The 24797-nt window shown below is 37.9% G+C and overlaps 1 protein-coding gene across 1 annotated transcript in view; it reads left to right on the top strand.

The window, feature by feature from the left end:
* TRPM1 (transient receptor potential cation channel subfamily M member 1) overlaps window positions 1-24797 on the top strand; it is a 90964-nt gene that overhangs the window by 63863 nt on the left and 2304 nt on the right. Inside the window, exons 23-27 of the mRNA XM_028122814.1 lie at window positions 1102-1276; window positions 2871-2891; window positions 3627-3771; window positions 5115-5317; window positions 5954-6086. Coding sequence (XP_027978615.1) covers window positions 1102-1276; window positions 2871-2891; window positions 3627-3771; window positions 5115-5317; window positions 5954-6086 — 677 coding nt within the window. The remainder of the gene's footprint in view (window positions 1-1101; window positions 1277-2870; window positions 2892-3626; window positions 3772-5114; window positions 5318-5953; window positions 6087-24797) is intronic.

Raw genomic sequence — 24797 nt, 5'->3', positions numbered from 1 at the left:
GACCTAGAGATGCTGAGGCTGTGGTTAAGACCTGAGACCAGCCCTTGGGTATGGCTTTGTTAGACTTCATTTGGTCTTTCCTTTGCAGTTGGTTTCTTGCAGGAAACATTTTTGCTTTAAGATACATAGTTCTCTTACATGTTAATACTGTGTGTATATGTATATACACAGTATATACTACTTTATATAGGGAAATATATATACTGTATATATGTACAATACTAATACTGTGTGTGTATGTGTGTGTGTGTATATATATATATAATAACCTGGTTCATAACATGGGATGAAAGCCAGAAACAAATAGGGCCCAGGGTCACTCCCCCACCCGTATTCCAAACAGTCTTCAGCCCATGTACTCTGGCCTGGAGTGGACACAGGCAATTCATGTTATTAAGGCCAAAACAAATCCATGGCAACATTTCTTTCAGAATAAATCATACAATATGAAACAAAAAAAAAATGAGTAAGCAGATCATCCTTACATCACTTAAAATAGTTTCAGTGTTAAGACTCATCCGGAAGAAAGGAAGTCTCTTAAGTTTAGGAATAACTCTTTATAGAGCAAGCCGCTTTGAGTGAAGGGATATATGGTTTAGCTTATCCTGGCAAGGGCTCTCATCTTCAGGGATATCCAAAATTAGGAATTATACCAGTTCAGTATCCACAGTAACCAGAGCATTTGCTCACTGTAACCACTCAGCATTTGTGTAATGAATGAACAAATACTCTGTACTCTCAATTCATTATCTTGTTCCTTTCTTAGATATCTCCTCCTCTGTTTCCCTTACAGATTCCCATGTTTACCCCATAAATCTTCCCTTTCTCCATTTGTTGTTGTAGTTATGAGAGGAATATTTGTTTATGGGCAACAATAGAGGAGAAGAAAGAGTAAGAGCAAATGAGGGAGTCAATGTTCTAGAATAAGATGTATGCATTGCATGGCATATAAAAACAAAGAGCCCATGGATGGGATAGAGAGAAGGGAAAGAGGCTCTCTTCGTCCTAATTAAACACTCATGAAGTTATCAGGGAGAGCAATAGCAAGAGAACCTGGCCCATGAGTCAAGACAATAAGAGACACATTTTCTCTCTACTCAGATGATTGACATGCTGTATTTTGTGGTCATCATGCTGGTTGTGCTGATGAGTTTTGGAGTAGCCCGTCAAGCCATTTTGCACCCAGATGAGGAGCCTTCTTGGAAACTGGCCCGAAACATCTTCTACATGCCCTACTGGATGATCTATGGAGAGGTGTTTGCAGACCAGATAGACCGTAAGAATAGAATTGATAGTAAGATTCTCTTCCCTGCTTCTGAGGCGGATGATCAGTTCCAAATGAATGGAAGAGCATGTGTTAATTTGGAAATAAATTATTTTTTATTCTGCCATGAGCATCAAATTATTTTATGAAGGAATAAGTGCAGAATAGGAAATGTAGATTTTTGAAACATCAGTCATTTCTTCTATTCTAAAAACCATTAATCAGAATTTTGAAAGAGTCTCCCATTCCTTTAGCTGGACCTGGTGAACATCTGATCACATGAATGTAGTCCCAGTGTCAATATCCCAATATTTCTTCAACCTAAAATTCCTTCTACCCCAAGACAGAGCGGGTAGTGTTATTCCAATAGAATGAGATAGTAAGCATGACAGGGTGACTGGTGCCCTGTGTCATCCTCATCTTCAAGTCTCTTCTCCAAAGCCCATTACCCACATGGCTATCAATTTCCTCTTCATTTATGGAGTTCAACTTTTTAAAATTATTATTATAAACAATAATCTGGTTGTAGCAGAGGAAATGAGCCATAATCCTGTGTGGATTTCTGAGGGGTGTAGGACCCAGTTGCTCTCCAGGCTAAGCTGGCAGGTCATGCTGTCTTTTGTGTCGTAGGAAGTGAAGCTCAAATGTTCTTATACCTATTTCACCTGGCCAGTTAATGTCCCACCAATGAATGAGGCTCTTCAGATCCATTTTTATGTCCATACCCATACCTTCGTTTGCATGTTGTGCTCTGTCACAAAGATACAGATGCAACAGCATGTCTGCTCTTTCCAGTATTCTGCTTCTTGGGGATAGATGGTCTTGAACATCCTCCTCTTGTATGAAATGCAGGGTTCTCAGTACATCTTCTGCTACTGGGTTAGACTGATAACTAGTTCACACAATGCCTTCTATCTAGCTTTTATAATATGATTCCAAACATGTCATTATCACCGGTACCTTAAAGTCAATTGTTGAATGTGTTTGTAGCTTGGTAAACTGGAACATAAAAATCTAACTTGCTTTCAAAAGAATATTTGCTTTGGTAAACATATGATCCAGACATAAATTGTAATATTTTTAATTTTTTTATTATTAAATTGGGTAATGAGAAGATAAAGAGGCAACCTTGAGGCTATTTTCAGTAACACCATTAAATGTTGGTTTTTGACTCTTGGTCTGACTATTGCATAATAATTTTTCATTTATTTGTGCCTATGAGATATTTGAATTGGGATATAGAGAACGCCTGATTGGCTAACCAATTGGTTAAAATGATCATCTGCCAGTAGCCTCATATCTTTTTCACAGTATTTTTAACTAGTGAGCTTTTTATTGCTTATGATATGGTAAAACCAATATTCATGAAATATATATGTACTTCTTAGAATTAATAATGTATACAGTTTCTTCTAAATAGACCACTGTTTCTAAGCATGAATCTGTAATTCCCAAACTTGAATACTTTGCATTTCTTGACACCCAAAACTGTTCTTGTGTTGCTAATCATTTGTTTTACTTTTTTCTCAACTGTCATGTTATTTTCTTTCCTCCCTTTCTGTCACAACTAAAAAAAATAAAATCCTGCTTTCCAACTGCTATATAGTCTACGCCATGGAAATTAATCGTAAGTTTACACAGAATTGATGACTCTACTCCATGAAATGTGTGTACTAATCAGTCTCTCCCTTAGCTAATTACTAACAGCCTTACACTTGTTTTAAATACTTCTTTTGTTTTCTGGTGTCAATACTTTTCTAAACTGTAAGTAAGTAAAAAGTAAGTAGACTATAAATTCATGGAAGTTACTTCACTGATCACTGTTGGGATCATTCTATTTTTCAGTTCAGGGCATAGGTCCCAAAGGATCAGAGTGGCATTTTGAATGAGCAGAGAAAGAAAAGATGATTTTCCAAACATGACACCAGAACCAGTGATTGATGGATTTGAGGGTAGAGGGCACCCTTACCTCCTTCCTCATAACAAAATTATTTCCAAAGTTCATGTACAAGTAAAACCAAGGAGACAACATAAGGTGATGTTAAATTATTAGAAGACACAATAGCTTTCTAATGGATAACAGTACACAAAAAAAATATAAAGTTAGATTTAGCTGCTTAGAAATTAAGGACTTCTGTACATGAAAAACACAAATACAGAGATGGGAAAATGTTTATAAATATGACAGGTCAAGTTTCTTATTTTCGTTGTATGAGTTGATATTTTTCATATGGAAAATTATTGCTTATGAAATCAGGAAAAAAATCATCTTAAAAAAGAAATAGATCATGTAATGGCATATGTAAGTTATTTATTCTATTCATTTTATGTAAAAATACAAAAAGAAAAACTTCTGTTTCAGCTCCTTGTGGCGACAACCAGTATGATGAGGAAGGCAAGCGGCTCCCTCCATGTATCCCGGGTGCCTGGCTCACACCCGCCATCATGGCATGCTACCTACTGGTGGCCAACATCCTGCTGGTGAACTTGCTTATTGCAGTTTTCAAGTATGTATCAAGGCTGATGACCGGGTGCCTATTATTTATTACATTACACATTTCCAGTTTAATCTTGGAACACTCATGCGGCCATGGATTTACACAGAATTTCAGTAGGGCTTTTAAATGTGTAGAATTTTTGCATTCTCTTTCAAACTTAATCAGCCTTCACGTATTCATGAATCAAAAGTTGACACTTAAATACATTTAAAAATTTTTTTGATGGTTCAATATTTTATTTTTTTATTGAAGTATAATTAACATACAGTGTTGTATCAGTTTCGGGTATAGAGTACAATGATTCAATAATTCTATACATTATTCAGGGCTCAGCAGGGTGCATTAGTGTACTCTGGATCCCCTTTATCTATTTCACCCATCCCCCCACCCACCTCCCCTCTGACAACCACCAGTTTGTTCTCTGTGTTTAAGAGTCTGGTTTGTTATTTTGGGTTTTTTTTTTCTTTCCTCTGTTTTTTCTTTGTTTGTTTTGTTTCTTATATTCCACATATGAATGAAATCATATGGTATTTGTCTTTGTCTTAAATACATTTAAACTTAATTTTGGTTAGTATTTTAACAGTTTAACATATATTTTAATCTAATGAAAATATTTCCTTAGATGAAAGTCTCCTGGGGTAAGGAAGATTTGATTAAGACATGCCTTCAATTCATTATCAGAGGCACAGAAAGCAATGTTAATTCCATAAGCTGTGACAATCACTGTAATGTTACATAAAATATTTTCCTAATTATTTACAGAATAGAAGATAAAATGGCCATGGCCTAGGAAAGACATGGCTTAAATTATAAAAGCAAGTTTCTGGTAAAACTTGCCCATTTTGGCATGATGTGTTGAGCATGTGACTGTGCTTAATAAATGTTCAAAAAAATTCTAGCTTCTAAGATGAAAAATATGAGGGAAAAATCCTTCACAGAAATATAGAATCTTAGAGTTGACCAGGGCTTTGGAAAGAATCTGGTTCAAACCCTTGTTCAAGTATATTTCAGGTTTAAATACTTCAAAATGCTTAGCTGAATAGCTCCTACCTTTAAAAGTACGGAATAAAATTTTCCTGAGCATATGAATCAGTAGGCTGTAGTATGGTGTTTCAAGTGAGCAGTAGGCAGCAGTTTCAATATACTTAATTCTTAGTTATTTATATGCGTAAAATGTCCTTGGGTGTAGATAATCCACATTGATAGATAAACCGAAAGGGTAATCTAGGAGTCAGTACTAAGGGGCACTAAAAGGCCATTTCACTGTTTATTTTCGTTTCAATGTGACTGACCGATTGCCCTGGGTAATCAAAATGAAAAGTAAAATAACTAAACCTTTATTCTTTTTAAAGCAATACTTTCTTTGAAGTAAAGTCAATATCCAACCAGGTGTGGAAATTCCAGCGATATCAGCTGATAATGACATTTCATGACCGGCCAGTCCTACCTCCACCAATGATCATTTTAAGCCACATCTATGTAATCATTATGCGTCTCAGTGGCCGCTGTAGGAAGAAAAGAGAAGGGGACCAAGATGAACAGGATCGTGGACTGAGTATGTGCAGGACTCTTTCATTTCTATCTTGGGTGAATTTCAAGAGTGTTCCAACTGGACACCCTCATGGAAATCTCACTAAACTACTTAAATTGTGTGAAAACATAACACTCTAGTCCAACTGTTGTTCTTCGCAAATGCTTCTCATTTTATGTCGATTTTATTCCAGTTCTGTTAGTTTATGAGTAATTATGTTATGAAAAGCCTGCTCATGAAGAGATCAGAAATTGAGAGAGTTCTTGAAAATGACTCTTCTATATAAATTCAATGTTCCTTTAAGAATGTTTCCACTTGTTGCATCTCAAGAGGATAGGAAAATAATTCTGTCCACCCGACTCCATAAAATACATGCAAAATGTTCTCCAGATAATAGTACTTGGTTTCACTTTGCAAAAGCTATAATAGTGGTATTTTGTGTTAAAAAGTAAGCCATTTTGCTCTAACGGAAAGATGATTGCTGCATATTGCAACCTGTTTGAGTAGTAAACAATTGGAATAGTCAGAGAATTGCCCACAAGTGACGGGCAAGGGAGCGTAATTCCGGTTGGGGTGTGAAATTCGCAATGGCGCAACTAAATTGATTCTTCATGGACAGGGCTCACTTCTCACTTGGCAAACCGTTCTCCCTTCACGCAGAGCTGTTTCTCAGCGACGAGGAGCTGAAGAGACTGCACGAGTTCGAGGAACAGTGTGTTCAGGAGTACTTCCAGGGGAAGGAGGATGAGCAGCAGTCGTCCAGCGATGAGCGCATCCGTGTCACTTGTGAGAGGTGTGCCCAGGGCGGGGCCAGTGCCAAGGGTGTGCGGGCTCCTCCGCCCCATTCTAAGGCGGATGCCAACGTTCGTATAAATGTTCACTCCAAGTTCTCTTGTTTGTTCAAACTTTGAGTTCTTTACATGTTTTCCCCCCGAAATAGTGTGGAAATATCTAGCATGAAATGGTGATTGTAAATTGTATATAGAAGGGAATGATGACATGTATTGCAAATATTCTAGACCCAAACTAGACCAAACCAAACCAAAACCCCTGACAGTTCTTGCCCACCCCCAGAATGGGAGATTTTACTGCAATACCCTGCATCAGTGAAGAGAAAAATCAGCTGCAGGGCTGTGTAAACACTAGGGAAGCGGTCTTTTGACTTGTAGTTGACTTTGTCAAGGATGGTATTCCCCTAGGGACTGACCTGTTCATCCTACCTTAATGTTCTTGTTGCTCCGTTCCCAACTTGGCAGAGCAGAGGTAAAGGCTCCCTCCTCTTTGCTTCTATGAGACCAGGAACTACGGGAGAGGCAGAAGTGTCTGTCCCCCATGAGGGTGGAAACTTCTAAACTGGGGCAGGGTGTGTTTTTCACACCTTTGCATCCCCGGTCCCAACAAAATCAGCATCATCCATATGGTAGTGCTTAATAAATGCAGAATGAATGAATACATGTGTGCATGAATCTGTGAATGAGCAAATGAAGGCAGGTGAGGGAGAGCCATTAAAGGGTGACATTTTCCAAACTTTTCACTATTGCTCTTCCTGCAGCTGGGAACGAGTAACCAGCAAAGGGTAGACAAGAACAATAAAACTACACTATCTATATTTTTCTAATCATATAATTTTTAAGAACATTTATCACTTAATAAAAGCAATGTAAGCTTTTATTATTATTATTATTTAAAGATTGTCATAATCGATAAAACATCGTTCCAAAGAGTTTAACCAACACTGCAGGTAGAAGGATGATGCCTATGGGGATTCTAGCTTATCATTCTGTCCTTCAGTACTCAGAATTAAAGTTTCCTGGTACAGCTGCATGTATATATTGATAAACATAAAGACATTCACAAGAACACAGCAACTACAACAGAATTCATAATACACCTTGAAGTCTCCCTGCTGTGCACATTCAGGCCAGTGACTCTGCCACAGCGCACAGGAGAGACAATGCCCCTGGCAGCTCCAGGTCTCTTGTCCCTCTCCCCTCCTAGCCCTAGTCACCTTGTAATCCAGCCTACCAAATTCAAGGGTTATCTGCACCAACTTTTGGCCTTAATAAGGCGCATTTTCAAAAAAAAAAACCACAACAACTTTTAAATACATCTTTGCTGTTTTAATAGTAATTGCTAAGCTTTCAAGATTTAAAAAATTATTTCTTCCTGAGAAAGATAAGCTACTCCCATCTTATAATCTAAAATCTCAACTTTTTAGTTAGACATTAACTTGGATTTAATCACAGCCAGTAATTTACAATGGAAATTGTGTTTTGTTTCACTCTGCCTCTTCCCTTTCGCCCTTCCCCCAGCATTGTTTGGATTTTTACCATTCTTGGAGCAAGCCTCCAAGAATGTGGTTATCAGGTCACTACCAAACTGCATTTTCCTCTTGGGGCTCTGTGCACACGTAATAGGAATGAAAGTGTGCTGGGCAGTAAAAACATCTACTTCCCGTTTCCCTTGGCTGAGATCTCCAGGAGTGATGGCAGTACATTCCTGCCTCTCCGGTTCCCTTGTTGACCCTTTCTAGGCTGAATCACAGGTGAATATTGGAGACAAATGGAGGAGAAGTTTTGAGGAGAAGGTACTTTTCCTTCTCCCTTAACCAGGACAGCTGAGGAGCAGGAAAGAGGGTGGAAGAATAGAAATAAAATTAGTTATTCTTACCTAAATTTGACACCAGTGATTACTTTTAAAATCAAATTTTTGAGTACTCAGATATTTCTGCCATTTTTAAAAAATCTTCTTGGTATATTGGATTGTTTTTATTTTCCACGTCACCATTTGCCATTTGATGATTCTCCTGTCATCCTCAGCACCATTCGATCTGCAGGATCTGGGTAGGAGTGAGCATCCATGAAAGGTGCGCTTGGCATTAGTCCCTGCCTGGCCTCCCTGTTGTCTGGTACTTTTCAAAACCTGGGCCAGCAATTTGCATGACTCAGTCTCACAAACGTGTTCACACAGGAAGTTTACATACTTGTGCTCCTCCATGCAGGGTGTTTTGAGGGCTTACGTGCAGGAACCAAATTCATGCTTTTCCCTTAACATTTGGAAACTAATATATGAAATTCTAACAATTTCACCCAACTTCACCATTTTGTGAGATCCAACATTTAATCCCTCGATCAGAGATTTACAATATGATTCAGTTTTTAGTCAGCACAACCCTGCAGCAGGGTATTTAACCCAAAGCCCCACCCAGCATGCCCATTTAGCTAATTTAGGGCACTACACTTATGATTTTCCTCCCAAATTTGGACATCCTCTTCCGTGCTCTGAGCTCTGAGAGCATCTGAGCACTCCATAATCATTTCTGCTCTTCCAATTCATTTTGCACTTACTAGACTCTAATCTGGTTGCATCGCTCCCGGCTAGCTCTCTTTAAAAGTCTTCCAGTGGCTCCCATTGCTCCCAGGTCCAGCCTCACCCTGGACTGTCCTCCCTTCATGCTTGGTACTCCAGTCTTGTTGGCCTCCTTTCATCTCCTCAAAGCCACCACTCCCTTCCTGCCATAGGGGTTTTTGCACATGTTGTAACCTCTGTCTACTCATCCTTTGGATCTCTGCTCGAATGTCAATTCCTTATGGAAAACTTCCCTGACCACCTCACACCTTAGACTAGGTCGAGAAGCCTGCACATCTCCACGTAGCAGGAGCTTGAGTTTTTGAATGAATGGATGATTAAAAAGTTCATGTCCTGACTTGAATGCAAATTTCCATCCTATCCTTAATGAATATCAAATAGAATATCAACTATGTTCCCTCTGAGTTTGCAACTTTGATTTTGCTACGGGCAACTAGGAACAGTCTCAATATACAAATGATTCTGCTACCCATAACTGTCAGGAAGAATCTTTAATATCAGCAACACCAAAACAACTGGTGGTGTTGAAAGGTGTTGACAGGTGTTGTTTCTTTGCTTGAAAGGTTAATATCAGATAACCAAGAGGGCTTGTGGAAGAACATTTTATGAATAACTTCTGCCAGCACAACCAAGGTAGAATTCATCAACCTAGATATTCATCATACCAGGCTAATCCCTAGTAACATGTATCTTCATCAATCAGAACTTGAAGGCCATCTCTGTGTCTCTTGAAAATTCACTGTTGCGTACATCAGTCCTTTTGTGGTTTGGCATCCCTTGGTTCACAGGTTCAAGAGCAAGTGAGTTGGAAAGAATCTTTTCTAAAAAAACTTTGCCAGAGATTCAAGTTCTTTTTCTTGAACAATGAGAATTATGTAATCCAGTGTGTTTTCCTTTTTTCCATGGCATCAAGGAAGCTTCACACGAAACTTAATATTTAATTAATACAGGTACATTATTAGAGGTTTTTGGAATACATGGTATACATTTCCTCCTTATTATCTCTTCTTCATTCGTATCTTCCATTTACATAAATTTTTATTTTGCATATATGATATTTTCAAGTATGCAGGCTATAATTCATAAACCATATATTTTAAATGCTCTTGGTCTTGTACTTAAGCATCTATGGGTCTTAGACTAGCCAAACCTATAATAGAAGGTCTGGATTCCCCCAGACACTCTGGGTCAAGTGGTTTCTTGCCATATTTGTGGACCTGGGTTAAGGTGTTAAGTTTCCTCTAGGCTTGATTAGAAAAACAGCAGTTTGTGGTCCTGAGATCTTATTTGGTATCCTTTCCCTGAGTAATCAAGTAGAGATGCTGGTAACAGAGACCATAACAAGAAAGACGAGAAGGAGAGAAATGAGATAGTCAGTAGAAGGAGACTTGAAAGAGAGATGGGTCTCAGAAAGGAGGTGGGTAATTCCTCTGGTGTAGACAAAGTCATAGACAAACACACAGGGCACCTGGGTGGCTCAGTTGGTTAAGCGACTGCCTTCGGCTCAGGTCATGATCCTGGAGTCCCAGAATCGAGTCCCGCATCAGGCTCCCTGCTCAGCAGGGAGTCTGCTTCTCCCTCTGACCCTCTTCCCTCTTGTGCTCTCTGTCTCTCATTCTCTCTTTCTCAAATAAATAAATAAAATCTTAAAAAAAAAAAAAAAAGAAAGACAAACACACAGTGATGGGAGAGACGTTTGGTGAAGATTCCATCTGAATGCCTTAATCTTAGAAATGAATAGGAGTCAAAGTTGCTTGGATTATGGGGAAGGGGTGGGATTAAATGTGGGAGTTTCAATCTTTCTAGTAAATGACAATCTTGTTCCTTACCTAATTTTGAGAGCCAATTCAAGGACAGATGGAGATACCAGGCACATAGAGATAAAAATAGTATTGGCTTTATTAGTAATAAATGTTGTGCTAGAGGATGTGGTTCAGTTGTTGCCAAATTCACAGAATTAGCCATAGCTACTCAGTCACAGGCACCTGCAGGCCTCTGTTCTCACAGGCAGAATCAGCTTTCCCCACTAAGCTTACCATATGAACAAAACAAAGTGAGAACCCATGCTCTCTGCAGGCAGCTAGCTCCCAAAGAGAGAGAGAGAGAGAAAAGCAAACTGGTGTCCTGGTCCCCAAATTCCAACCAGAAAATCAGTCCTACTCAGGAATAAACAAAGGACTGGAGAGAGGCCAAGAATTTTACACTAAAAGAAAGTCCAGACACATAGGAAGAAATGATAAGAATGGGGAAAGAGTACCCCCAGCAATATTACAGACTTGAAGCCACTGAGGAGGATTTGAGTTCACCTTTAGGGGAAATATGATAGGAAAGGAGCTAGCCAAGAGATTGCTCAGCAGGAACATGGAGGACATATATGAAATTAGCTAACATGACTTTGTATTGAGCCAATTCAAGGTGACTCTGATGACCTTCATCAGTGACTCTCTACAGCCCAAGGGCAATGATGCAGTTAGTGAATGAAGCATGGGGCATAGCAAAAGGGAGGCTGAAAGGGACCTATGATCCCAAGAACCAATCAGTGGGGATACCACAACAATGTTAGTGTTTGTAAATGGTAGCATAAACATACTAAACTGCCTCAAGCCACCATTTTTCCCTGCCCAGCTGTGGAGTCCTAGTGGCAATAGAGGAAGGAGTAGAGTTGACACTATTATGTTGAAAGTAAGGGAGAGAGAACCTAGGATATTACTAAGAGCTTCAGTGAGTGGCTGACCAGAGTCTTGCCTGAACAGAAAGTGGAATACAGCCAGAAAAGTCTAATGATTTAGATGACTTGAATTCTAGAAACCAAGGAGGTCTGAAATATGGCCATGTTGGTATATATAAATGATGTGGCCTAGAGCTAAAATCCTAGAGAGCTTAATATTCTTTTGGTAAGTCTTCAGTATTTTGCTTATTAAAAACAATGAGAAAGCCAGAAGATTGAAGGCTTAAGTCTTGTTCTGTGTTTAGTCTTTCACATATAAAAACTCTGTAAGTAAGCACAACCAGGTTCCATCCTGAGTGTTCTCACGTAATTACTAAACTTAAAAGGCAGCCTCATATGAAGAAGTAGATGGAAATTAAAATAGCTGGATATAAAATTTGGGCTGGATTAGACAAGTTTATGATCTGTAGACCTGGAATAAAATTACAGGGTAAGAAGAGTCTTAGAACTCAATATGGAACACCACGGAACCTTGAAACATGGGTTTCTTCAAGTATAAATTGGATCTAGTTGTTCCACTAACATTATGTTTTTAGGTTAACATTGAGCTCTATCATTAAGGAAAAATGTTCCCATGTAATTTATAAGATGCCTTGCAGGTGAAGGGTAATGACTGCATATGAAAAGATAACTGCACCTAAAACAGGTTTTGGTAACTACCATACTACACAACTCCAAACATCTAAGTTCTGTCCTTAGAAAACACACACAGGGACTCTTACCATGAGATCATGAATCTGGACCTTATATTTAATAGATAAGAGCCTATGAAACTCAATAAAGTTATGCCGTATATAGGTATTCTCTTAAAAGTTACTACAAAAGTGCCACAAATTATATATTGTTGTATCTATTAGTTGAATGAAGTGCAAAACTTTATTTATAATGCCTTAACCAAAAAATGTGTTTTAATTAAGCTACTTTCAGGTTTAGTAGTATGATGTCCAAAACCAAATATCCTAAATAATAAATATATGAAGATACAGGTGAAAACATCTGGAGATTTGCAATCACACCTACTTCACATGGTCATGTTATTTTACACTTGCATAGCATTTACAGCTCACAGAGTGCTTTCATTTACACGATTTCACTTAATTCTCACAACACTATCATGCTACTTCTGTTGTTATTGCTGTTCTTGCTGATGTTGTTTATTGTCACTGGTGACAGATACATAATAAAGAAGGAGCTGGTGGAGCACTTCATCCCTAACATGAATATGGGCACATCTCAAACAGAATCCTGAAGTTGACAAAATGTTGATGCTAAACAGCCTTTCTTTTTTCTTGAAAACAAGCTAAAACAAAACGAGTCCTGATATGCAATGTCAGTTGTTAATCTGATACCATTGTCTGTAACTCTTTTAACTTACAAAACAAGTGGAATTATATATGTGCCAGATTTTGAGACTGATTAGGGCACTGGGATGTGGCCTTTTAATAGAAGACACTGTAGACCAATCTGTACTAATCTCTGAATCATCTTCAGATCGCATAAATCTTTTGCCTTTTACTAATCTCTGAATCAAACAGAGAGAAATGTGAGGGGGACAAATACAGCTATTGTTAACTAGAACTGATAAAGCAAGTTAGGTTCTGGGTTGCCAGTGGTTCTAGTAGGAGGCACACATTAAGTAGTAAAAGGCAGTGGAAATATTGTCATAAATCAAGTGCACCTTAAATTCTATTCAAAAACAGGAGAATGATTACTTTAGGCCCGGCCAGTTTATAGATTTCACTTGGTTCTAGTTTCCTCTGACATAAAAGTCTAGCCCTCACAAATTGTTCTTCTGGCCTGCCAGTTGAAACTCAGGTGTTTGATAGTCAGAAAAATGGCCTTCATGCCCTTTCCAAAGTATTCTAAATGGAAGAATTTTTGCTGTGAAGTAAATGCTACCACAGTGCATGAGATGAAAACCTAGGGAAGCACACATGATGTGATGAGCACTGGGTGTTATACACAACTAATGAATCATTGAACATCATATAAAAAACTAATGATGTACTATACATTGGCTAACTGAATTTAAATTAAAAAAATTAAAACTAGTGAAGCTACTTATGTGATCTATATGTAAATCCAAACACAGAAATAATTACGAGAAGCCATGAATTCAAATTGGCAAAAATAGATAGCGGTAGATCTGGTAAGAAATCAGTATTTCAGTCTAAGAAAGTTCATTTGTATAACAAAAGTACTTACCATCCAGAGGAATAGTCCCTTTAAGTCAAATACCAGTCATACTACAATAATAGTTATAAGTGATTTGACCAAATGATTTGAAATAGTCAAAAGCAAATATTGACCTCTTTTATAAAATGAATATTATTTTGAAAAATAATGAACAATGCAGTCATGGTAATCTAATTAAGTAATACTAGAAGCCAGGATAACAGCATAATTTTATATACAATGGCTGGGATCCCTGGCATCACCAAGGCAGTGTTCATTCCTCTGGTTCTACAAACATCAGAGGTAGGAAGTTCTAGAACAAATTTTCTCAAACTGAGGTCATCAAATGCCCTGGCATTTGGGGTTCTCAAGTTCTAGGAGAATTTTATTTTTCCATTTTGGTGATGATGGAATGTTTGTGAAGCAAATTTGAGGATGAAGAAGAAGATGAGACAGAAAGGGAGGATGGGGGCCAGATTCTGAAAAGTCTTGAATGTATATAAGAAACAGAAATCTTTTTTATAAGACTTTATTTATTTATTTGAGACAGAGAGAGAGAGAATGCTCACAAGCATGCGGGGGTGGGGAGGGGCAGAGGGAGAGGGAGAAGCAGGCTCCCCGCGGAGCAGGGAGCCCGGTGCGGGACTCGATCCCAGGACCCTGAGATCATGACCCGAGCCGAAGGCAGACACTTCACTGACTGAACCACCCAGGCGCCCCTAGGTTTTCCTTTTAACACACTCCTTGGTACCTAACATTGCAATAAATTTGGCTTTTAATCTTAAGTGTTATGAGAAGCTGCTGCTGTTGTTAAGCAAAGAATGATGTGATTAGGTACCTGTGTTATTGTTTTGGATTGGAACAAGAAGCCATTGGAGGCAAAGAGGTTATTCCTAACAAGTAATACTTTTTGCTTTATCACCCTGGGGTAAAATATGAGGTCATATCTCTTTTAATATTAAAGAAAATTATGCTGAGACCTCATCCTCCTTATTCCAGAAGTGTCCTCTTTCCCTTCCTACTGTTCCCCTAACTGAGTCAATTGTAGGAGATCCAGGGTTCTATTGAAGTCCCTACCTATTGCATCAAGAATCAAGAGGGTGGGACCAATTATTGCTTTTTGCTCTCTCTCTCTGTCCTCCTGCCACTTGGCCCTGGAAGATGTGGAAGTGCAGGGCAGAGTGGATTAATTAAAGCCCCAGATTTCTGATTGGAGGTTGGAAAGAAGGAGCTCCAGGGTACTGGAAACACAAAGCAGATTATAGAGAGGGATGAGCTGGGGAAAGTAACCCTATAAAGTTGCTTATGAACTTTAGAGCTCACCCCCAAACTGTATCTGTATGTGTATGTCTGTGCGTGTGTGCGCGCGTGTGTGTGTGCGCGCGTGTGTGTGTGCGCACGTGTGTGTGGGGGGGTTCTGCTCCTGATTAGTGTACCTAAAGCATTGAGAGCAACAAAGTGAACAAAAAAATGACAGAGTAAGGAACTCTTGGATCCCATCCCTCCATAAAACTGGCAAAACTTTCAGAATCAACCTTTTTATAAAGATGGAAATGAACCAACGGCTTGCAACAATTTGTGGAGTGCTTATTCAAGAAACATAGCTGAATCTTTTTTCTTTTTTTTTTTAAGGTTTTATTTATTTATTTGAGAGAGAGAGAGAGAGAGAGCACATGCAGGGGGAGTGACAGGCAGAGGGAGAGGGAGAAGCAGACTCCCTGCTGACCAGGGAGCCTGATGTGGGGCTCAATCCCAGGAACTTGGGATCATGACCTGAGCTGAAGGCAGGTGCTTAACCGACCCAGGCACCCCTGAATCTTTTTTTTTCTTAAGTGAGCTTTGTGGTGTTTCAATTTACCTAGTCCCATCCCCCACTCCTCAGTTCAGTGGCATCCATGAAAATAACATTCTGAATTCCTGGTACCAGTGGAAGCAGAAAGGACCTCATCCACAAGAACTGTAATTCTCTGTCTTGACCCATCTGGTGACTCCCCGAAAGATTGGCTCATAAGACTTGTCTTAATTTCCCCTGACTTGGAACTGGCCCAGTGCTAAATCTGCTAGCTAGAGGTGGGGATGGGGAGAGGGGATTTGTCAAAAACATTTACAGGCAAATATTTTAGTTCCTACTCCCCAGGTGACAAATAACAGAATTGCGGCAAACGAGACTAACCAAAAAGCTTCAGAGAAAAGGTCGGGAAATGAGATATCCATAGGACTTTGAAAAGCTCTGACATACTCCTGGGAATCTAGAAGGCAATGTGCATGCATAGGGCTGTGCACATGCTCATAAAATACCTGAGAAGGCAGAAAGCGTCCAATTCTAGCTGACCTAAAGGCTCTGTGCAAACAGGAAGTGAAGGCTAAGACAAAGATACAAACTCTAGCTGAGTGTTGAAGATGTGCTTGCACAGAGCTCTTCAGCAAAGACTGGGAAATTTTTTTATTCCAGAGATTTAAGGAAATCTCTGTTCAATCATCAGCTGACCACTGAGCTAAAAGAACAGGATTTCAGTGACCACACACAACAAAGAATACAGGCTGTATAGAATCATTTCAGAAAAATTACTAAATAAGCAAAAACTACTACAGTATGAAGCAATAACAACAAACCCTGGGGAGGAGAGAGAATCTGACTTCCAGAGTTGCCATGCTATATTACTCAAAATGCCCAGTTTTAAATAAAAAGACATGCAAAGAAACAAGACAGTAAGGTCCATACCTAGGGAAAAGGCAATCAAAAAAAAACTGGCCCTAATAAATCCCAGATATTGGACTTCCTGACAAAGTCAGAAAGTTTAAATCAGTTATTTTAAACACATTCAAAGAGCTAAAGAAAACCATCTGTAAAGATCTACAGGGAGGCATGAGAATGATGTCTTACCATATAGAGAATATGAATAAAGAGATAGAAATTATGTTTAAAAAGAGGAAGAAGTAGAAGAAGGAGGAGGGGGAGGAGAGGGAGAAGCATACAGGAATTCTGGAATTGGTAAAGTACAAGAACTGAGATGAAAATTTTACTATAGAGTCTCAAAATCAGATTTGAGCAGGTGGAAGAAAGAATCAGTGTACTTGAAGATAAATTGAGATTATCCAGTCTAAGGAAGAGAAATACAAAAGAATGAATGGAGTCTCAGAGATCTATGGAACACCATAAGCATAACAGCATACACATAATGGGAGTGCCAGAAGGAGACAAAAGAGAAAGTGACAGAAAATATCTGAAGAAATAAAGGCCAAAATTTTCCCAAATTTGATGAAAAATATGAATCTACACATACAAGAAATTTAATGAACTCCAAGTAAAATAAACTCAAAGACATCCACACTTATTCAAATCATATTCAAACTGTCATAAGCCAAAGGAAAAAAAATCTTGAAAGCAGCAAGAAAGAAGGAACTCATCACATACAAAACATCCTCAATAAAATAAAAGGCTGACCTCTCAATGGAAATCAGGGAGTCAGTAGGCAGTAAGATGAAATATTTAAAGTGCCAAGAGAAAAATACTATCAACCAAGAATACTATTCTAGCAAAACACTGTTTCAGAAAATGAGGGGAGAAATTAAGATTTTCCCAGATAGCAAAAACTGAAAGAATTTGTTGCTACTAGACCTGCCCTAGGAGGGATATTAAGAAGTCCTTTGGGCAGAAATGAAAGGTCACCAGACAGTAACTAAAATCTACATGAAAAAGTAAAGAGCACTAGTAAAGGTAAATACATACATAAGTATAAAAGACATTATGAATGTATTTTTTGTTTATAACTTCTTTTTATTCTGTATATAATTTAAAAGATAACCACAGAAAGCAATAATTACAAGTCTATATTGATGGGCACAAAACATATAAAGATGTAATCTGTGACAACAGCGTAAAGTAGAGGAAGAAGGAATAAACTTTAAAAAAGCAAATTTTTGTACACTATTGAAATTAAATTGATATTAATCTGAATTACACTGTCATAAATTAAGATGTTCATTGTAGTCTCTAGGGCAACCACCAAGAAAATAACTCAAAAATATATAATAAAAGAAACGGAAAGGGAATTAAAAAGGTACACTAGAAAATGTCCATTTAACACAGAAGGAGGTAGTAATGGAGGAATTGAGCAAAAAAAGACATAAGACATGTGGAAAACAAATAGTAAAATGATAGGTGTAAATTCTTCCACATCAGGCTCCACTCTTAGTGGGGAGTCTGTTTGAGATCCCTTCTCCCTGTCCCTTTGCCCCTCCTCCCTCTCACTCTCTCTGTCTCTCTCTCTCTCTCTCTCTAAAATAAATAAGTCTTTAAAAATATTAGTATAGCTGTGGTGGGTATACTAATATCAGAAAAAATAGATTTTAAGACAAAAATTGTTATTAGAGACAAAAAAAGGACATTAAATTATGATAAAATGGTCAATCTATCAAGGAGATAGAATAATTATAAACACATATGCACCTAATAGCAGAGCCTCATAATATATGAAGCGGAAACTGACAGAATTAAAGGGAGAAACAGACAGTTCTACAATAATAGTTGGAGACTCTAATATCTCACTTGCATTAATAATAGGACAACTAGAAAGAAGGTAATAAAAACATAAAAGACTTGAATAATACTATAGGCCAACTCAACCTAACAGAACACTACTCAACAACAGCAGAATATACATTCTTCTCAAGAGCATATGGAACATTATCCAGGATAGACCATATGTTAGACCATATAACAAATCTAAACAAATCTTTAAAAGATTGAAATTAATCAAAGTGTGTTCTCTGACCACACTGAAATAAGATGATAAATTAATAACAAAAGGAAATTTGGAAAATTCATGAATATATGAAAATTAAACTACACAGTCTTAAATAACCAATGAGTCAAAGAAGAAATCACAAGTGAAATTAGAAAGTACTTTGAGGTTTCACAACAGTGTGAATGTACTAAATGCCACTGAAATGTACACTTAAAAATAGTTGGGATGGTAAATTTTATATTATATGTATTTTACCACAATTTAACATTTTTTAAAGAGACAGAAAGAAAATACTTCATGAATAAAAATGAAAACACAACATAACCAAAACTTATACGATGCAGCAAAAGCGGTACTCAAAATAATTATAACAGTAAACGCCTGTATTAAAAAAAGAAGAAAGATCTCAAAGGCATTGAGTACTGAACTAATGAATAGACCACTTCCAAGGTCCCAAACTTGTTATAAAGAAGTTATAACAAAAATACATTACGAATCACTGGGCTGTACATACACAGGACAGATTCCAAAAGCACTGCCAAGTCTTTGAAAATTGAACTGAAATTTGATCACAACCCACAAAAATCATGGTGGAACTTGCAGCTTGAACCTAACTAGGTCAGTCAATTGCTAAAAGAAAAATATCAACATTTTTCATGGGATTTATACAAGACTCTGTCACATGACATAATATTCAAAATGTCCATGATATAATGTAAAATAATTTAGAATATGAAGAATTCAGAAAAATCCCAGTTTACCTGGTGAAAAAAAAATCAATAAATGTCAGACCAAGATAGTGAAGATGTTTGAATTATTTGACAGACTTTATTTTTTTTAAGATTTTATTTATTTATTTGACAGAGAGAGACACAGCAAGAGAGGGAACAAAGCAGGGGGAGTGGGAGAGGGAGAAGCAGACCTCCCACTGAGCAGGGAGCCCCATGTGGGGCTCGATCCCAGGACACTAGGATCATGACCTGAGCCTGAAGGCAGACGCTTAACAACTGAGCTACTCAGGTATCCCTATTTGACAGACTTTAAAGCAACTGTTATAAAACTGCTTGAACAAAATTGCAAAGAATGTTGAAACTAATGGAAAAATAGAAAGTCTTAGAAAAAATAGAAGATATAAAGAAGAATCAATGAAAAGTTTAGAACTGAAAAATACAATAAATGAAATTAAAATTTCACTGGCTAGTTTCAATTGCATAATAGAGATGACAGAGGAAAGAATCTGTAAATTTGAAGATATATATATATATATAAAGAGAGAGAGAGAGAGAGATTTATCTATGTATCTATATGGATATATATATATCCATATAGATATATATATGTAGAAATTACCTAATTTGAGCAAAAGAGAGTAAGTAAACTGGGGGAAAAAAGGAACCTCATGGAATTATGGGACAATAACAAAAGGTGTAACACTGTGCCATCAGAGTCTCAGTAGGAGAAGAGAAAAAATGTGATGCAGAAAATAATATTTTAAGAAATAATAACTGAAAAATTCCCAAATTGGGTGAAAAACATAAACCTACACATTAAAGAAATTTAGCAAACAGCAAACAGGAATAACTCAAAGAAATCCACACCCAGGTACATGTTAGAATCTTCTGAAAACAAAAGACAAAAAAAAAAAATTACAGCAGCCGGAGAAAAATGACACATTATTTATAGGGGAACAGCTATTGAAATAAGGGCAGATTTCTCATGAGGAACCAAGAAGGCCAGGAAAAAGCAGCATCATGGTTTTAAGGCTGAAAAAAGAACTGTCAACCCCAAAATTCTATATCCAACAAAAATTCTTCAGGAATGAATATGAAATAAAGACCTTCTTAGAGAATTCATTGTTAGCAGTTAGGCTCTAAAAGATTACCACAGGAGATTCTTCAGACAGAAGAACCTATACCAGAAGTAAACTTGGAACATCAGGAATGAAGGAATGTTGGGGTTTTCAATACGTGTCTATGTAATATCTAAGACAACCAAAGCATAAAGGGGTGGACAGAAAATGGACCTGCACGGTGGTAATGTTTTTACATCCAATTGAGGTGGTAAAATATTGATGCTAAGTAGACTGTGAAATGTTACTATCCACCTGGTAGTCCCTAGAACAACCACTATAAGATCTATATAGTAGATGATATTGTCATTGTCCAAATTATTTCTGAGACCAGCATGACCCTGACACAAAAACCAAAGACAGAACTAGAAAAGAAAACTATAGATCTTATGATCATAGATATAAAACTTCACAACAAATATTACCAAGTTGAGTCTAGCCACAACCAGGTAGAGTTTGTCTTAGAAATGAAAGGATGTTCAACATTTGAAACTCCATGTAATCCACTACATTAACAGTTTAAAGAAAACATATGATAATATCAACTGGTGAAGAAAAAAAATATTTCCACAAAATTCAACATCCATTCCTGATTTTTTTAAAAAAGAAAGAATAAAATTAAATTAAAAACCAAAAAAACAGCAAAATTCTCAGCAGGAACAGAGAGGAACTTCCTCAATCTGATAAATGGCATTTATAAAAAAGCCACAGCTAACATGGTAAAAGACTGAATGATTTCTCCCCTAAAATTGAGAGCAAGGCAAGGATATCCACTCTACCACTGCTATTGAACAACATACTACAAGTCTTAAACTTCTGGAACTTAAACTTCTATAACTCTTCTAAAATTCAAAACTCAATAATATGGGAGAAAATGACCCAATTTTAAAAATGGGCAAAAGATGAAAATAGACACACCAGAGAAGACTTAAATTTGGCAAATAAGCGCATAAAAAGATGCTCAACATTATTACCTATTAGTGAAATGCAAATTAAAATCATGATGAGATAACTCTACACACATATTACAATAGTTAAAATAAAAACATACTGATAATACCAAGTGCCAACAAAGACACTGAGCTTGTGGAACTCTCCTACACCGCTGGTGGGACTATAAAATGGTGCAGCCACTCTGAAAAATGGTTTGGCAGTTTCTCATAAAGTTAAACATACACTTACTGTATTCTCTAGGTATGAAATGAAAACTTACTGGTTCAGCCACTATGAAAAACAATATGGAGTTTCCTCAAAAATTTAAAAATAGAACTACCAGATGATCCAGTAATTCTACTCCTGGGTACATATCCAAAGGAAATGAAAACAGGACGTCCAAGAGATATATGTACTCCTATGTTTATTGCAGCATTATTTGGAATAGCCAAGATATGGAAACAACCCAAGTGTCCACAACAGATGAATGGATAAAGAAGACATGGTTTACATATACAATGGAATATTATTTAGCCACGAGAAAGAAGGAAACCCTGCCATTTGTGACAACATGGATGGATCTTGAGGACATTATGCTTATGTGAAATAAGTCATACAGAGAAAGAGAAATGCTGTATGATCTCATGTCTATGTGGGATCAGAAAAAGCTAAAGTTCATAAAAACAGAGAGTAGAATGGTAGCTACCCAGGGGCTACCATGGGAATTGAGGATATGTTGTTTAAGGGTACAAACTTGCAACCAGTAGATAAATAAGTCCTGGAGATCTAATGTACCTCATAGTGGCTATAGTAAAAAATACTGTATTATTAACTTAAGCATTGCTGAAAGACTAGATCTTGGGGCACCTGGGTGGCTCAGCTGTTGGGTGTCTGCCTTCAGCTCAGGTCATGGTCCCGGGGTCCTGGGATCGAGCCCCACATCGGGCTCCCTGCTCAGTGGGAAGCCTGCTTCTCCCTCTCCCACTCCCCCTGCTTGTGTTCCTGCTCTCACTATCTCTCTCTCTGTCAAATAAATAAATAAAATCTTTAAAAAAAAAAAAGACTAGATCTTAATTATTCCCACCACAAAAAATAAAGGATAATTATGTGACATTATAAAGGTGTAAGCTGACACTACAGTGGTAATCATGTTACCCATATATAAATGTATCAACACATTTGACATCTTAAAGTTACACAATGGGTGATTCATATAACTGAAAACCGAAAGAAAAAAAGTCAATTTACCGTATGAAAATTTCTAAAAGAAAAATTAAAAAAGGAAAATATGAAATTAGAAATATGGCATGTGAGAAATATGTCTTTAAGAGCAAATCACTTAGCCTTAGAATACCTATGTATTCTGTGGTATGCTGAAAAATATTTCACTCCATGCTGAAAGGAAAGCAGAATTAAGACTTATAAAGTAAGAAAGTTCATATTTTGCTATGAGCTCTATCAGAAATGACAGACTTCTCTTGTGTGTTTTCCTGCCACTCAGTATGTCAACAGATCTGGGACTCTTGTCAAAGTGTTTCCTAGCTAGCCTGTCCTTCTGCATCTGAAATCACTCCTTGTAGGGATGTCAAGATTTGTGAAATGTCTTAAGTAATTGAGGGAAGTCGCAAAATATGGCTAGCATAGGAGATGGTTTCTTATCCATCCTTTTTGTTCATCATTTCAGATATAAGTGAACTTAAACTCATGTATTTCTTTCTTCTTTCACACATACTATAAAAACTCAATACAGTGTCCCTTGATTTGGTATAACATTTAAACTTGGTTGTCTCCAACGCTGCAGCTGCTTACGGGCTTGAAATAAGCATCTGATCATTTTTCTTAATCTAAGCCACATCGTGAAACATCATCTCTTCCATAGTTTCAATTAAGGGAGTGGCAGTAGGAATGGGAGGAGATTTAGAGACACCCACAGAGGAGTCCTACCACGGGGCTTGGTAGTTTATTCAATGCAGGGGGTGGGGGGTTAGAGAAGTAGGGAGGCTGAGTGCAGTAAGGGAGACTTAAGGATCAGATGACTTTGCGATTTCCTTTTTATTTTATTTTTTTATTGAAGTGTGTTTGACACAGAGTGTTACATTAGTGTCAGGTGTAGAATGGTGTTTTGACAACTCCGTACCTTATGCTATGCTCATTACGAATGTAGCTACCATCTGTCATTTCACAACACTAGTATAATACTACTGACTATATTCCCAATGCTGTACCTTTCATCTTATAACCTATTCTATAACCAGAGGCCTGCACCTCCCATTCCCTCCCCTTCACCCATTTTGCCCATCCTCCCTCCCTGTCCCCTCTGGTAACACCAGTTTGTTGTCTGTATTTAGGGGTCTGTTTCTGTTTTACTGTTTGTTCGTTCACATGTTTTGTTTTTTAGATTCCACATATGAGTGAAATCATAGGGTATTTGTTTTTCTCTGTCTGGCTTATTTCATTGAGCATAACACCCTCTAGGTCCATCCATGTTGTCACAAATAGCAAATTTCCTTTTTATGTATGAGTGGCTGGCCATGCTGTTATCCGAATTAGGTAATACAGGAAAAACATAGGCAGAGAATTATAAAAGATTTGAGAGGAGAGATATTTATCTATATTTTAAGAGTGTATTTAATTTTCAGAGTTTGCATTATCTCTTAATGTAGTATTTATTAAAGGCTCTCAAGTCTGACGTGACAGAGGATAGTGTGGATTTTAACACAAGGAATCATTGAGGGTAACAGATTTGAAGTAAGCAAGGAGGCATGACATTTAACAGAGAAAATCAAGTCTTACTTGAAGTAACGTAAATTAATAGCGAAAGTTCTGTTGGTCCCCAAAATGCAAGAGGAGAAAGAACCCTTAGAACACGTAGTATCTGTGGTACAGAAGTCAGGACTTCTCATACACAGTGAACTTGGTCCTCCCGGTGGCAAATTTCCAGGAAGCCAGACCCTTCCTGCTAAAATGATGTGGTTTCCTAGGGGACATATAAATAGTCTTTTCCCCACAAAAAAAGTTAAGAATAGAAGCCAAGGACCCTCCCACTCATCAGAGCGTGGCTGTCAATGTGGCCAACAGAAGCGCAGCTTGGCAAAAGCAGGGAAGGGTAAGCACAGAGGTAGCAGGGGGTGAGAAAAGCTCGGGAGACGGGGTCAGAGAGCAGAAACTTAGTGTAGAAAAGAGCAGCGGGTGCTCAGGAAGTAGGTAAGAGGAAATCCGGGAGAACAGGTGAAAGGATTTATAAGGATATGTAAGAAGGTAGCAAAGACCTGCTAGAAACAGACTCAGTGCAAACTGGGTGACCCTGGAGACTGCCGGTATGTTTCTAAGAAAAGATTGGAAGGTGGGAGAAAACCAAAGCATGACAGAATCAGACCCAAGTATTGGTCTTCACCCAGCGATGAACTTGCTGGAATGGCCCACCATACCACTGGTTCAGCGGGCCCAGAAGCTTCCAACTGGGAGCCGTGATCCCCATTGCCCAACCCCACCACGTCCTGGGGGGCAAATTCAACTTTTATTTATTTTTTTTAAGGTTTTTTTTTTTTGTTGTTGTTGTTGTTGTTTTTGAGAGAGAGAGAGCACACGCACACGTGAGTGCAGAATGAGGGAGAGAGAGAATCCCAAGCAGACTCCCTGCTGACTGTGAGCCTGAGGAGGGGCTCGATCTCATGACCCTGAGATCATGACCTGAGCCAGAAT

Source organism: Eumetopias jubatus, unplaced genomic scaffold (assembly GCF_037043125.1).
Source record: "Eumetopias jubatus isolate StellerSeaLion01/CBP00866 unplaced genomic scaffold, mEumJub1_p1.0 scaffold_7, whole genome shotgun sequence".
In the NCBI taxonomy this organism is placed as follows: domain Eukaryota; kingdom Metazoa; phylum Chordata; class Mammalia; order Carnivora; family Otariidae; genus Eumetopias; species Eumetopias jubatus.
This window is presented reverse-complemented; position numbering and strand designations above follow the sequence as displayed.